The sequence below is a fragment of the Ailuropoda melanoleuca genome, chromosome 9, assembly GCF_002007445.2.
Source record: "Ailuropoda melanoleuca isolate Jingjing chromosome 9, ASM200744v2, whole genome shotgun sequence".
NCBI lineage: Eukaryota > Metazoa > Chordata > Mammalia > Carnivora > Ursidae > Ailuropoda > Ailuropoda melanoleuca.
In genome coordinates this window covers 17,662,076-17,674,628 of record NC_048226.1, presented here as the reverse complement: position 1 = coordinate 17,674,628, position 12,553 = coordinate 17,662,076, and the positions used below count along the sequence as shown (strand labels likewise).

General features: G+C 34.6%; 1 protein-coding gene across 10 annotated transcripts in view; it reads right to left on the bottom strand.

Moving 5' to 3' along the window:
• Nucleotides 1-12,553, bottom strand: part of MEF2A (myocyte enhancer factor 2A) — a 164,018-nt gene that overhangs the window by 30,238 nt on the left and 121,227 nt on the right. For 6 of the 10 annotated variants that reach the window (XR_004627723.1, XM_034667939.1, XM_034667933.1 and 3 more), the window contains 3 exons: nucleotides 6,422-6,571; nucleotides 4,056-4,275; nucleotides 3,145-3,204 (listed from right to left, as the gene is read on the bottom strand). Coding sequence is in view for 9 of the 10 variants with exons in the window: in XM_034667939.1 (XP_034523830.1) it covers nucleotides 3,145-3,204; nucleotides 4,056-4,275; nucleotides 6,422-6,571 (430 nt within the window). In the remaining variant the exon portion in view is untranslated. Of the gene's footprint in view, nucleotides 1-3,144; nucleotides 3,205-4,055; nucleotides 4,276-6,421; nucleotides 6,572-6,636; nucleotides 6,769-12,553 lie in introns of all 10 variants that reach the window. The other 4 variants (XM_034667935.1, XM_034667938.1, XM_034667934.1 and 1 more) reach the window with 2 other exon arrangements.

Here is a 12,553-nt window from a genome sequence, read left to right as displayed (position 1 = left end):
CTGGTCCTCATGACCAGGTCTGCTATTATCACAACACAAGCCTAATTGTCTTGCTTGTCTTTTTTTAAACCTCAATTTTAATTTCATTTATGGAAGGTTTCATTATTCAAAAACTCTTTTCTATGTATCATCTTAAGATCAGAAGCAAGATTTCCCAAAATGTTTTATATGATACTAATTATGAAAGATGCTTTTTCATGAGGAAAAAAAAATGAAGGGTTCTATTATGAAATCACTATGTATAACCATATGTTATATACTAAGTTTAATGATTCACAAAATAGATTAGCATTTTAAAGGCTCCAGTAAGTCTTACAGTGAAGAAACCTGTTTAGTTTTATTTAACACAAGGTTTACCAAACATAGATAAATCCTTCTTCTTATACAGTTCCAAGAAACATATCTTGAAAAATATAGATTAGAAATCATTCTCATACCTTTTAATATTTTTTCCTCTAAATTTCTATGGGAATTTTAACTGTTTAATCTTTTCATTCAAAGAGAGTATATCTGGGTATAATAATGAGTTTAAATTATTTTTTCCAAACTACTAAACCAAAATGGCACCATTGTTGAAAATGAGCTAAAATATATTATCTGACTCTTCCTCACAAAATAACATTTCTAAAATACCCATGACAGATCATTTCTTTTAGGGAAAATTTCTAGTAAGAAACACTTTAAACCCATGTATGCTCTAAGTATCTCACAGAAATAACTGTTTCCAGTTGGTATCTGAACGAAGTGATATAAAATGTCTACTCAGTTAAATCTAATTCTGTTAAAAAGCACTTATAATGCACATGCCATTTAAAATGCAATCCAAACAAGCAGAATTACACGTAGTAAAAGTAAAATAGGCATATACGAGTATGAACCAATGAAGAATCAGGACATCCAATCTCGATGTATTATGAGATGTTGAGGTGTACCCTAAGGAGCAGGATTTATCTCTGTGTATACCTAATAATGGAAACAGACTTTTAAATAACTCACTAAAGGGCCGCCTGGTTGGCTCAGTCGGTTAAGTGTCTGCCTCCGGGTCAGGGTGTGATCAAGCCCCATGTCCAGCTTCCCACTCAGTGGGTCAGCAGGGAGGCTCCTTGTCTCTCCCCCCTCCCTCTGCTCCTTCCCCCTCATCTAATAAATAAAATCTTTACATAAATAACTCACTAAGCACTTAAAATATTTTAATACTTACTTGAATTTTAAGTTTTAATAGAAATAGATGTTCACTAATCATGATTATTAACACTACTAATACTAAACACATTAAAGTAGTTGCCTCCGATGCGGGAAGGAAGGGCATGGGAATGGAACAGTGGTATAGAGGGGATTAATTAATGCCCCGCATACTGAGATGCTTTGTATAAACCAAGGATGATGTGCCATGATCCGAGGAGTGTGCTTATGCAGCCCTCTAAACACGACGGTCACGAAAGGGAGAAGAGGCTTATAAAAAAGGAAAAATGAATGAAAAAAGAACAAAAGAAACGGTTATATGCAGAAGGTCAAATTAGGATGATGACAAAGTCTGAGTTTTAAATTACCAAAGGGAGAAAAACCAAGCAGCAGGGACAAAGTCTAGATTCACAGTTGCATGGCAGACAAGAAAAAAATAGTGAAAAAGCTTTTAGGAAGTGTGGAAAGTACAAGAAAAAAAAATGAGAATTCAAACACTTGTTTGACAAGAGGAAGAACCATGTTTACGATATGCCAGAAGGATGAAAAAAAAAGGTAAAGGCAAGAGGAAAACACATTAGAAATCTTTGAAGAATTAAACTCCATGAAATAAAACTAATTTTGGAAATAAACCAGGAGGTAGTTACAATTAACATTAAATGAAACAGAAACTTTTGATTCTAGCCTTAACTCCGCTAGGAAGTAGAAGGCAAAGTAAGATGGACAGTACTGGGGGGGTAAAGCATATGGGAAAATTTAACACAAAAAGAGTATGTATATGGGCATGCAAATAACTAAAATGGAGTCGAAAAAACTATAAATATTTGGAAATACACATACAAGTATAGCAGCCTAATGTATAACTGTTAAGACTGTTATGAATTTTCCACAATTATGTTAAAAAATATCCTACAATGGGATAATTAATTAATTCCATTCAAAGAGCTATTAATATGTGACAGACATGATTAGGCATTTACCCTACTTTAGGTCACTATGTTTTATAACTTGTTTCAGCAATATCTGTTTCTTTCTCATCATATTAAGTTATTCAATCATCTCTACAATTTTCTTGAGACAGAAGCTCCTTACATTTCTATAGAATGAATGGGCTGAATGCATGCAATTGTGAATTTTTCCTAGAAGTGATCTGTGTTCAGAAGTCTCCAGGAACACACAGTATCTAAAAGCAGGGAGAAAATTCCTCCCCTTGTTTTCAGATACAATGATGAAAACTGTGTTTATCACAGATTAAGAGACCAAGACCACTTAATGTGATGATAATCCAAAGGAATACAGTTATTCTTATACTCTTTGACATATATGCCCTATTTTTGTAATGTTCAGTTCACAGCGTACCTTTGCCAGCACTTCAAGGTTGGGCAGGCATATTTATAACATGTGTTTAAACTTGCTAGTCATCGTTGGAAAGAATCCCAAAGTAAAAAACAAAACCAAATCAATTTGGCTATAACTGTGACAAAATGTGAATTTTCTACATGTGGCCACCAAAACAATCTTTGTAGCTCTAGAAGTAGGCCCATCATTTCTTTGTATTGCAACCTCTCTAAAAACATTTCATGCTACTATAAGATGTATCAGTCTGCTAATGATCTAACTTTGGTGAGACGAGATGATACAGAAAGCTTCTCCTTAAAAAATTGGCTTGATGTAAAAACTGTATGAAAGCAGTATCATCTTTAACAAAGAACAATATCTGCTATAGAGGAGGCACTCAAGGCCAAGATACAAAGAACAGAGCAGCGCTGTTATCAAAAAATGTTAAATATTAGTAAAAGTACCCCCCAGAAGAAAATTAAGTCTACAAACGGGAATGTCTACTCTAGTCAGGTACCCATTTTTTCCTCTTCATTTGGTAAAAGGCCTTATTTGAGGGACAATATTCCCTTTATCTCTAATAGGAAAGGTGCCTACAAAGTGAAACAGGAGTAATGCACGCACCCACTGGGCTGCTTCCGGCTCCATTTGGCACTGTGAGGTCTGAAGTGCTCAACATCCCACCTAGAAATTTTAGAGAGAGAAGACAGAGGGCAAAGAATGAACATGAATTGGTTCTCCTTATCTGAATGAAGTAACCTGCACTCCTTTTCTAAAGAGCAAAAATAAAAACTAGCATAGACTTAATTTGGCATTACTGTGTAATACGATATAGTTAAATATACATATAAAAGCTCACCTATCAAGCTCTGGATGCAAATGCCTTCCTGTGTCAATATCGAATAGTACATATTGTTAAGAATGGGGGCAGTGCTAATGGAGTACTACTAAATCTAGGACTCAAAGGAGAGACACTGCATTACAAAGAGTACAGCTATAAAGGCACTGCAAATTTCTGCTGAATTCATGAACTCTAACTCCAATCAGGTGCGTCTATTCTATTTTTTTAATAATATTTTTTTTATTATATTATGTTAGTCACCATACAGTACATTCCTAGTTTTTGATGTAAAGTTCCATGATTCATTACTTGCATATAACACTCAGTGCACCATGCAATACGTGCCCTCCTTACTACCCATCACCTATTCTCTGTATTTTTGACATGAGTGACTCACACTCTAACTTTAAATCTTTACTCACGATATCCTAATTAAATTTTCTGCCTGTCAAAGTAGGGCTTTCCCATGATAAGGAAAGTTACAGATGGCAAATTCTGTCTATCCTTCCACTATGCTGAGAGCGTGCTAGAGCGCCACAATAAGTCCTCAAAAATAGTCTTTAAACTGGAGCCAATTATGTAGCAGTGACTCTTGCTCATCAAAGACAGAAAATTAAAGGGTAGTAAAATAAGGAACTGCTTACGTAGCAATTCTTTTTATCAAAGAACCAGCGGAAGCGAGACCGCTACACACCTGCACTGCCGGTACTTGGCGGTCTCTGAGGGACTCCTGGGGATACATTTCTGTGTAATGTGGCTTGAGGTGGAGACAGCATGCTTGAGTCGGCTAACGTGGAGCTGGCGGCCAAAGACGGGGACACAAGTGAACTCCCTGGGTTAGTGTAGGACAAAGCGTTAGGGCTGGTCACAGGAACAGTGACAGACATTGAGAAGTTTTGAGGTGGCAAACCAGGCTGTAAATAAAGAACAAGGAAGAGAAAACTGTGATTTTCATTTTCATCTGTATTAAATGTAATAACTTAGGAACTTTAATTTGATAAGGTAGCTTGAGTTATTAAAAGTAAAGGATGGGGATAGTTTCTTACTAAATCAAATGGCAGATTTAAGTTGCTTTCTTAAGAATTATATCTGAACATGAGTATGTCTGACATAACCTTTTCAATTTCCATTTTTATATAGAAATACGTATATACTACTATATTTCAAATATTTACAGAGACGAAAATTAGATGTCAGAACCTGGTATTAAAGTGGTGTCAGATTTAGACATTACAAAATATATCACTGTTATCAAGTAAGCATAAAATTAGCACTTAAAGAATCCAAACCAGTTTAGTAACATTACATTTCTATCGAAAGATTACAAATATAACAAAAAGGAGAAAAATATGTACACGTATTATAAATTTAATACACCAAGTAAACCCTGGTTTGACTTAATCGAATGACATTCTTAATGGACAAAACTAAAAAAAAAAAAATCGAGTCATATATACACAACACAATGTAATCTGAGTGTAATGAAAATGCAAAGAAACCATCTAAACAATAAAATTAACCACTGACAACCTTTCTTTAAATTGTATGAAGATTAAATTACAATTATAAATGCTATCTTACTTCCCTCCTAAATATTCCACGCCCCCTTAAAATAATACTTGCTATTTCTTTTTGTATTCCTCCACAGACCACATACAATACACTTGTTAACCATGAAAATAACAGTTCTCTTTATAACATCCCCATTATAGGGAAAGAAAAAAGCTATCCTCTCCCCCTATTTTAAAACAGTGATTGCAAAGAGCAGTAACACTGCTAATTCAAAGCTGGAAGAATATGTTTATGTACTCTATTCAATAGTAGTTTATTTCAGAAAGAAAATTATAATTCATTAACTGATATAAAACAATCAGATATATGATAAAATTTTTTTCAAAGATAAAACAATTTTATTTACACAATATTTTGCAGCTTAACATTTATTACAAAGTCACAAACATCCATGTGAAGCCAGAAGGGATTTTATTTTGTTTGCTGTTATTTTGTTTTTTTAAGAATAATAAAGGTATTAGCATAAAAATACTTCCTTAAAGCTATTTTTCAAGAGCTTCTTATAGTAAAGGACTCCTTTGGAGAGATAATCCATGATGTATACTTCAAGGCACAGTTTTTAAGAGAATTAACTCTGACAATGAGATAAATATTAGCATCGGAACCAATATGTTCCATGAAGCCTACAATACAGATATAGCATTAGAAAATCAGATCCCGAATAGTTGGTTTAAGCAGCTCTTGCCAATGAGCTTCCCAAGAGAACTCTCTGAAGAACTATCAAAGAAGCACGAACTCAAAAAAGTACTGGTTTTCTTGATGGTTAGATGTATGAGCATAGGAAAATTTTAAACCAACTATTTGTTTTGCAACCAGTTTAAGAACATTGTTTCCTTAAACTAGTATCAAGCAAAGGCTCTCTTCCTCAATACCTACAGTAAAAGAGAAGAAAAGGAGTTTGGAGGTATTTTCGCCAAATAGTTTTGGGACATTTACGAAGAACTAAAGAGTAAGCTACTACTATTACAGCAACTATACAAAATAATTAAAAATCATTCTGAAACATCAAATTTTGTAATAAATCTAACCATTTTATATTTTATAGTCTCAACATCTATTTACGTACATGTAATATTTTTTAAAAGTCACGAGAGGGAAAGGGAAATCTTATATGTACCCTATATATTTATAATCACAGAAATTTAGAGCTAGAAGGGACCTTAAAATTGTATAAGCCAACTCATTTACTTTACAGTTGAAAAAACTGGAATCCAGGAGGGGTTTATGTGCCCTATCCAAAGGCACAGGAGATAGTAAGTAGAACTTAGATTAGGATGTTTTCTCTTCACTTCCATGTTTAAGACACTGAACATGTATTATTATAAAACTGCAACAAATTTATTTTGAAGTTCTATAAAACCAAAAAAAAAAAAAAACCAACAACTAATGAAATTTTTTCCCTTTCTACTTAGTGGTATCATCACCCACTGTGAAAATAAACAAGTGTAGCCAATCTCTTCATGCACAAGATAAAAGCACAAACCATACTTTAGTACTCACTGCGATTTTATGATTCCGCATCATATTATCAAATTCCTCATTAATTTTTTTATATTTTTCTTCTGTATGTGGAGTTAGCACATAGGAAGTATCAGGGTCTGGGCTGTCGCACCCTCTGTGTTCCTTCTTGTTCAGAGCCTATATAATGAAGTTAACAAAAAGGATCAACAAATAAAAAGTAGAGGTAAAGTAAAAGTACTTACAGGGCCTCGTTTGAAAATAAAATCACTATCTTCATTTAGTTTGCTGAATCTGTCCTCCGAGAGTGGACTGTGCTCAAAGTAATCGTCAGCATCAGGGCTCTCACAACCATTAAGGCCTTTCTTTCTTAAAGTCTGAAATACAATTGGAAAATTCACACACAAATGATACTAACTTGCCATGAGTTTTTTTCGTAAAATTTATTAAGAGAGCACAGACTGAATGAATTGAGTTATTACAAGAGCCACTGAAATGGTTTTAAATGATCACAAATGTACTCTAATCCTTCAAATAAGGCAAACCTTAGATATAAGCAAAATTAACACTCCCATTGTATATTAAGAAAAAAAGTAACGTTTACTTGTTTGGATTCTTTCTTCCCAAACTTCCTAGAGGATACCACATTACTCACGGCTCTGGTAGTTACAACCTGAATCTGATTACAGCCTGATCGACATATCTGATAGGGCCAATGAATGTGTGAACTGACACAGAAATCTATCAAAATGATGCTTTGAGAAGCTATCACAGTACCTTTACAAAATGAACATTTCAGCAACTTCATCTACTGAAACTGCTTTCCGCCTGAGTTTATCCTGGCCACCAGAATTAGCATCGTATCTCAATAACTTCACTGATTTGTTCTTAAATACTCTCATTTTCCTACATAACTCTGAAGCATAAAAACAGTAATGACTCTTTCCTATATAGGATATACATATTATTAGTGACTTTATTAGTGAGACTGAACATGTATTATTATAAGATTGCAACAAATTTATTTTGAAGTTCTATAAAACAAAAAAAAAATGAAATTTTTCCCTTTCTACTTATTTTAAAAATTTGTAATAAAATGTTATTCCGCATGTATCTTCCCCCCTTTGCTAGCTCTTTCTATAGTGCTCCTTCGTGGGTTGATTTAATCCACTGAGCTGACTTTCTGGAAAACTTTCTTGAGTGTCATGAAAGCATCAGTATCTCCTACACCATGTGTTCACTTTTTTTTTCTTCTTACTTTAAGGTAAAAATATAATGAACAGTTGGTTTTCTGATTTTTAATTTTTTTTCATTAAAATCATCATGAAATGACTTGTCCAATATTTAAAAGAGTAACTTTAAAGCCAAGAGCTTGACAATCTGTAGAATATTACTTTATTTCCAGAATGTCTACATTTGTAAAAACCCTGATGGGTCTTTTTTTAAAGCAGAACTATGGAGTTCAACAGTTTAAATAGCTTTGAGACTTGCTGATTTTCCAGCCAACCACTAAGAAGTTTTAGGAAGTTAAAATTTTCCAAGTAAACTGACAAAGTTTATTTAATTGGGAAACAAAGTTTGATCAATAGATTAGTACTATATAAGTCTGTTAACAAATAATTATTTAAATTAGATTTAAGATATACTTTTAATTAATTCATAACAATCTTGATATCCTTTAAAATATGATTTACAATAATTATGAATGTTTATTTATATTTATGCTTATTATAAAGGTATACCTTTATACCTTTTTTTTTTTCTTAAGATTTTTATTTTTATTTATTCGACAGAGATAGAGACAGCCAGCGAGAGAGGGAACACAAGCAGGGGGTGGGAGAGGAAGAAGCAGGCTCATAGCAGAGGAGCCTGATGTGGGGCTCGATCCCATAACGCCGGGATCACGCCCTGAGCCGAAGGCAGACGCCTAACCGCTGTGCCACCCAGGCGCCCCACCTTTATACCTTTTTTTCCTTGAAAGACTATTAACACACAATAGGTTAAGATCTGAGAATTTTTTTTCTTGGTTTCTCTGAAGTCAAATTATTTTATTTTATTTTTTCTCTTTTTCCACAGGGTATGGTTTTTTGTTTGTTTTAGATTCCACATGTAAGTGAGTTCATACAGTATTTGTCTTTCTCTGTGTGACTTCATTTAGCATAATGTGTTTAAGGTCCAGCTATGCTTTTGCAAGTGGTAGGGTTATTTGTTGTTTTTTTTAATAATATTTTTTTATTACATTATGTTAGTCACCATGAAGCCAAATTATTTTAAAATCACTTTAGTCAATCTGATTTTTTCGTGCTTATAGAATCATAAGAAATCCTAAGCACAGATATGTTAACTTCTCAAATTACTTAGCATGCATTAGGAATCCCACATACAACACCCGAAATCTCTGCCATAACACACAATCACTAAACGTAAGCATAGAGCAAACACTACACGTACTTCTCCAACACTGGCCCCACGGCTCCGCGTTGTGGATCTAACTAATCACACGAACTTTTATGTGTCCTTAGCCATAAAAGGTCCTGCTATTTAGAACTAAGGGATGGAGACATGTGTTCTCCCCTGTTCACAGTAGCAAGTTCTGCTTGCCAAAGCTCTGCAAGTTGCTATCAGCAATGAAGACGTTAACACTCAGAATATTGGAACACAATGAACTCTTATAACCTACACAGCCCTAGAAACAAAACAAATATAGTAAGTGCCTACACAAAGATTTCATCATGAACTTGTTGACTTATTCTAGCCTGAAATCTCTAGATATTTTCCCGTCATATTCATGTATCTTAAGATGAGGAAATTCACAGTCGTGCTCTTCACTAACAGCAAGCACCAAGTATGTGCCTCTTTGAAGGGCCTTTAAATTACTGAAGAAAAAGAATATGGTCTTTTTAAGTAATTACACAAAATTTTTATTCTACAACAATAGGGTTAACCCTCCTTGTACTCATGAGGAAGAATAGTGCTCTGGTATCTTCAGCTCTGCAAACCTTCACTTCAGATGGGGTTCCTGTCATTGTGAGGGAATTTAAGAGGCTCTATCAGCTCTGGAGATAACAAGTTCATGTACCTCTACTGGATATCCAACTTGTGTCTTCTTATCACCAGAACACGAAGAGTTGCTGTGAGGACCCAACTACCATAAAAAGACTTTTTCTGTCTTCTTTATCGTTACCACATAGCTTTATAGTAAAAGTTTCTCCTGTGTCACAGGTACTAACAAATGGAATGCTGTAATCTATTAACAACGTTAGGCGAGGCATATAAGAAACAGGCTAGCTTCAGTTTTCTCACATGCTTCAAGGAGCCACAATAAAAACACTTGCTCAATGAAGAAAACAGTCTGAAACGCAACCATTTTGAGGAATCTGCTTTTAAGTGGATTAAGGGTACCAGCACGGGGCACAGTCTATGGCTATTACTGATGATGATAATGTTCCATTCTGAAGTAACCGGTACTTCAAAAGTACTTTACTCTCATACATGCAACTGACAGTTTTCAGTGACATTACGGCAAACTTAAGGGGAAAAGTCAATTGTGCTAAAATACTTTCAATTTTCAGGGCTGTGTATCAAGCAAGTTGATTGAAGTTGCTTTTCTTAAATAATGAAGTTATTAATTTAAGCTAACTTGATACAACCAGTTCTATGTTCTTTTGTACCAGTGTTCCAAACGTGTTTAATGATTCCAACTACAAAGATGACTTAAATGAAATCCTAAAATGAATGCACCCACAATTTGCAGCAGTGCATTTCTAAAAGACAGAAATTTTGTTTTTGGAGGGTCAGCTAAGCACCTTTAAAAAACAAACATTTCTGCTTCTCACAATAAAGTTAAACTGTATTATGATTTTAATGGCTCTTCTTTTTATATTTTGGGCCAATTCGGTCAGGTACTTTCTGCATACTTTACGGCATAAAATGTAGGTTTAAATAATCAATGTCCTTAGCTAATGTTTATCTTAGTTAGGTAAGGACAGATTTTGAAAGATTTTTAAATGGATCATAAAATAACTCCTAAGTGTCTTTATGGAAAACTATGCATTGTTTAGGGCACATCCTTCCACGTCATCTGATTCTATGGGATTTGTGCCTTTGAGTTATTTTACAACTCTGGAGAGATTGACTTGTTGAAACTGACAGTAATAGAAATCACTGTAGACATGCAAATAAATTGTCTGCTGGAAGTTCAATTGACTTCTGCCCTTAATGTGAAAGAGGTCAGTTTTTTTCACATCTGTGAAGCAAATTATTTTGTCTTCTTGATGGGCTTATATATCTGTCTAATCTTTGGACTTACCTACTAACCACACATAACTTTTTTTTTTTTTTTTTAAGATTAGAGAGAGAGTATGTGGGTGGGGAGGAGCAGAGGGAGAGGGAGAGAATTCTCAAGCGGACTCTGCACTGAGTGCAGAGGCCAGTGCAGGGTGATCCCAGGACCCTGAGACCTTGACCTGAGCCCAAAACAAGAGCTGGAGGCTTAAACAACTGAGACACCCAAGTGCCCATGAGTTAAAGTCTTTGATTCATGTTCATTTTGTATCTGAGAATCAGGATTTTACCTTTTTTGAAGATTACTGTTTAGCAGTTATGACAGAACTACCCTTGACTTGTGATGCATAGTAAATGTAAACTCAAGGGAAAAGAACTTCCTAGTAACTCTTGTTAGGATTTAGTATGGACTGAGTATTGGCTTTTAAAAGATAAAACTAATGTGCTGTTAAATTTTTTGAAAATATTTGGTTAACTGATTAATGATTTATATCAATTTATTATAGTATCAAAAATTAGAGATATATGATCATAGAAGGCTTGTGACCTGTCAGTACTCTTCTTCAAGAAATAAGAGAAAAATCCTTAATTCTTGTGATAATTCATAAATTAAATGCTACTCCTATCACAGAATTAAGAGTACAACAGTCTAAAACTACAAACCCAGGGGCGCCTGGGTGGCACAGCGGTTAAGCGTCTGCCTTCGGCTCAGGGCGTGATCCCGGCGTTGCGGGATCGAGCCCCACATCAGGCTCCTCTGCTATGAGCCTGCTTCTTCCTCTCCCACTCCCCCTGCTTGTGTTTCCTCTCTCGCTGGCTGTCTCTATCTCTGTCAAATAAATAAATAAAATCTTTAAAAAAAAAAAAAAATAAAACTACAAACCCAGGATCTCCTGAAGCAGGGTTCCTCTCCATCTGAAGCAAGTGAGTTCTAAGGTGAAATTCAAGCTGGTGGAAGGAGAGTGGGTAGTGTTTTACTTGTAAGAATTTCCAAGGGAAAAGGGATCACTGGATTGCATCCACAGTTTCTGAGATGGGAATGCCCAAATTAAATTTAAAAGAGAAGGTTTTATTTTTCTTTAGTATTAATTAAATGAGTTTTAACTAAATGAGAGGAACTTAAGACCTTCTATCTATTGATTAAAGACTCTATCAATAGGAAGGCTCTAAAACTTAAAATGTTTCTATCAATTTAAGGAAAAAACAATGAAAACTATATCCTGGCTAGAACTTTCATTCAGGTTTTATCCACCTTTGTTCTTTGACTAGACTATTTTACAATAGGGATGGATGTTTATTAACTTGCAGAAAGTGAATAATAACTGCAAATAATTCCTGTTCATAGAAATTGTTTCCTGTGGGATGTTACTGATTATCACCTTGTGGACACTGACCTGTTTTTCTTACATTTGTAAATTCATTTCTGCATTCTTTAACTACTATTATGTGGTATTTTGAGTTCTTTACCTGGTTGTAACATATTACTGGTGCACTCATTAAATAAAATCTTTGATGCGTGTTCATTTTATAGAGTAATGATTATGCTCTCTTTCACATCTAATCTGAAATTTGGAAGACCTATAGTCCCAACTGCCGTTGCACATTTTCATTTGGATATCTGGCTACTCTATTTCAATTTAACTGAAATGGAACTCATTATCTGTCATTAAACAGATCCCCTCTTCAGACTCAACCTTTTCTAGCCAACACAGCAAGCAATCTTGCTGCCCATGCTTTGTTTTCTCCCCCACAATTCACAGGGAATACCAAGTTTTATAGATTATTATTTCCACTGTCACCACACAGGCCTGTGCTGCTGTATGACCAGACGCTTATTATATCCTCTTTTACTACTTTTCTCTCTTTTTTTTTTTTTTT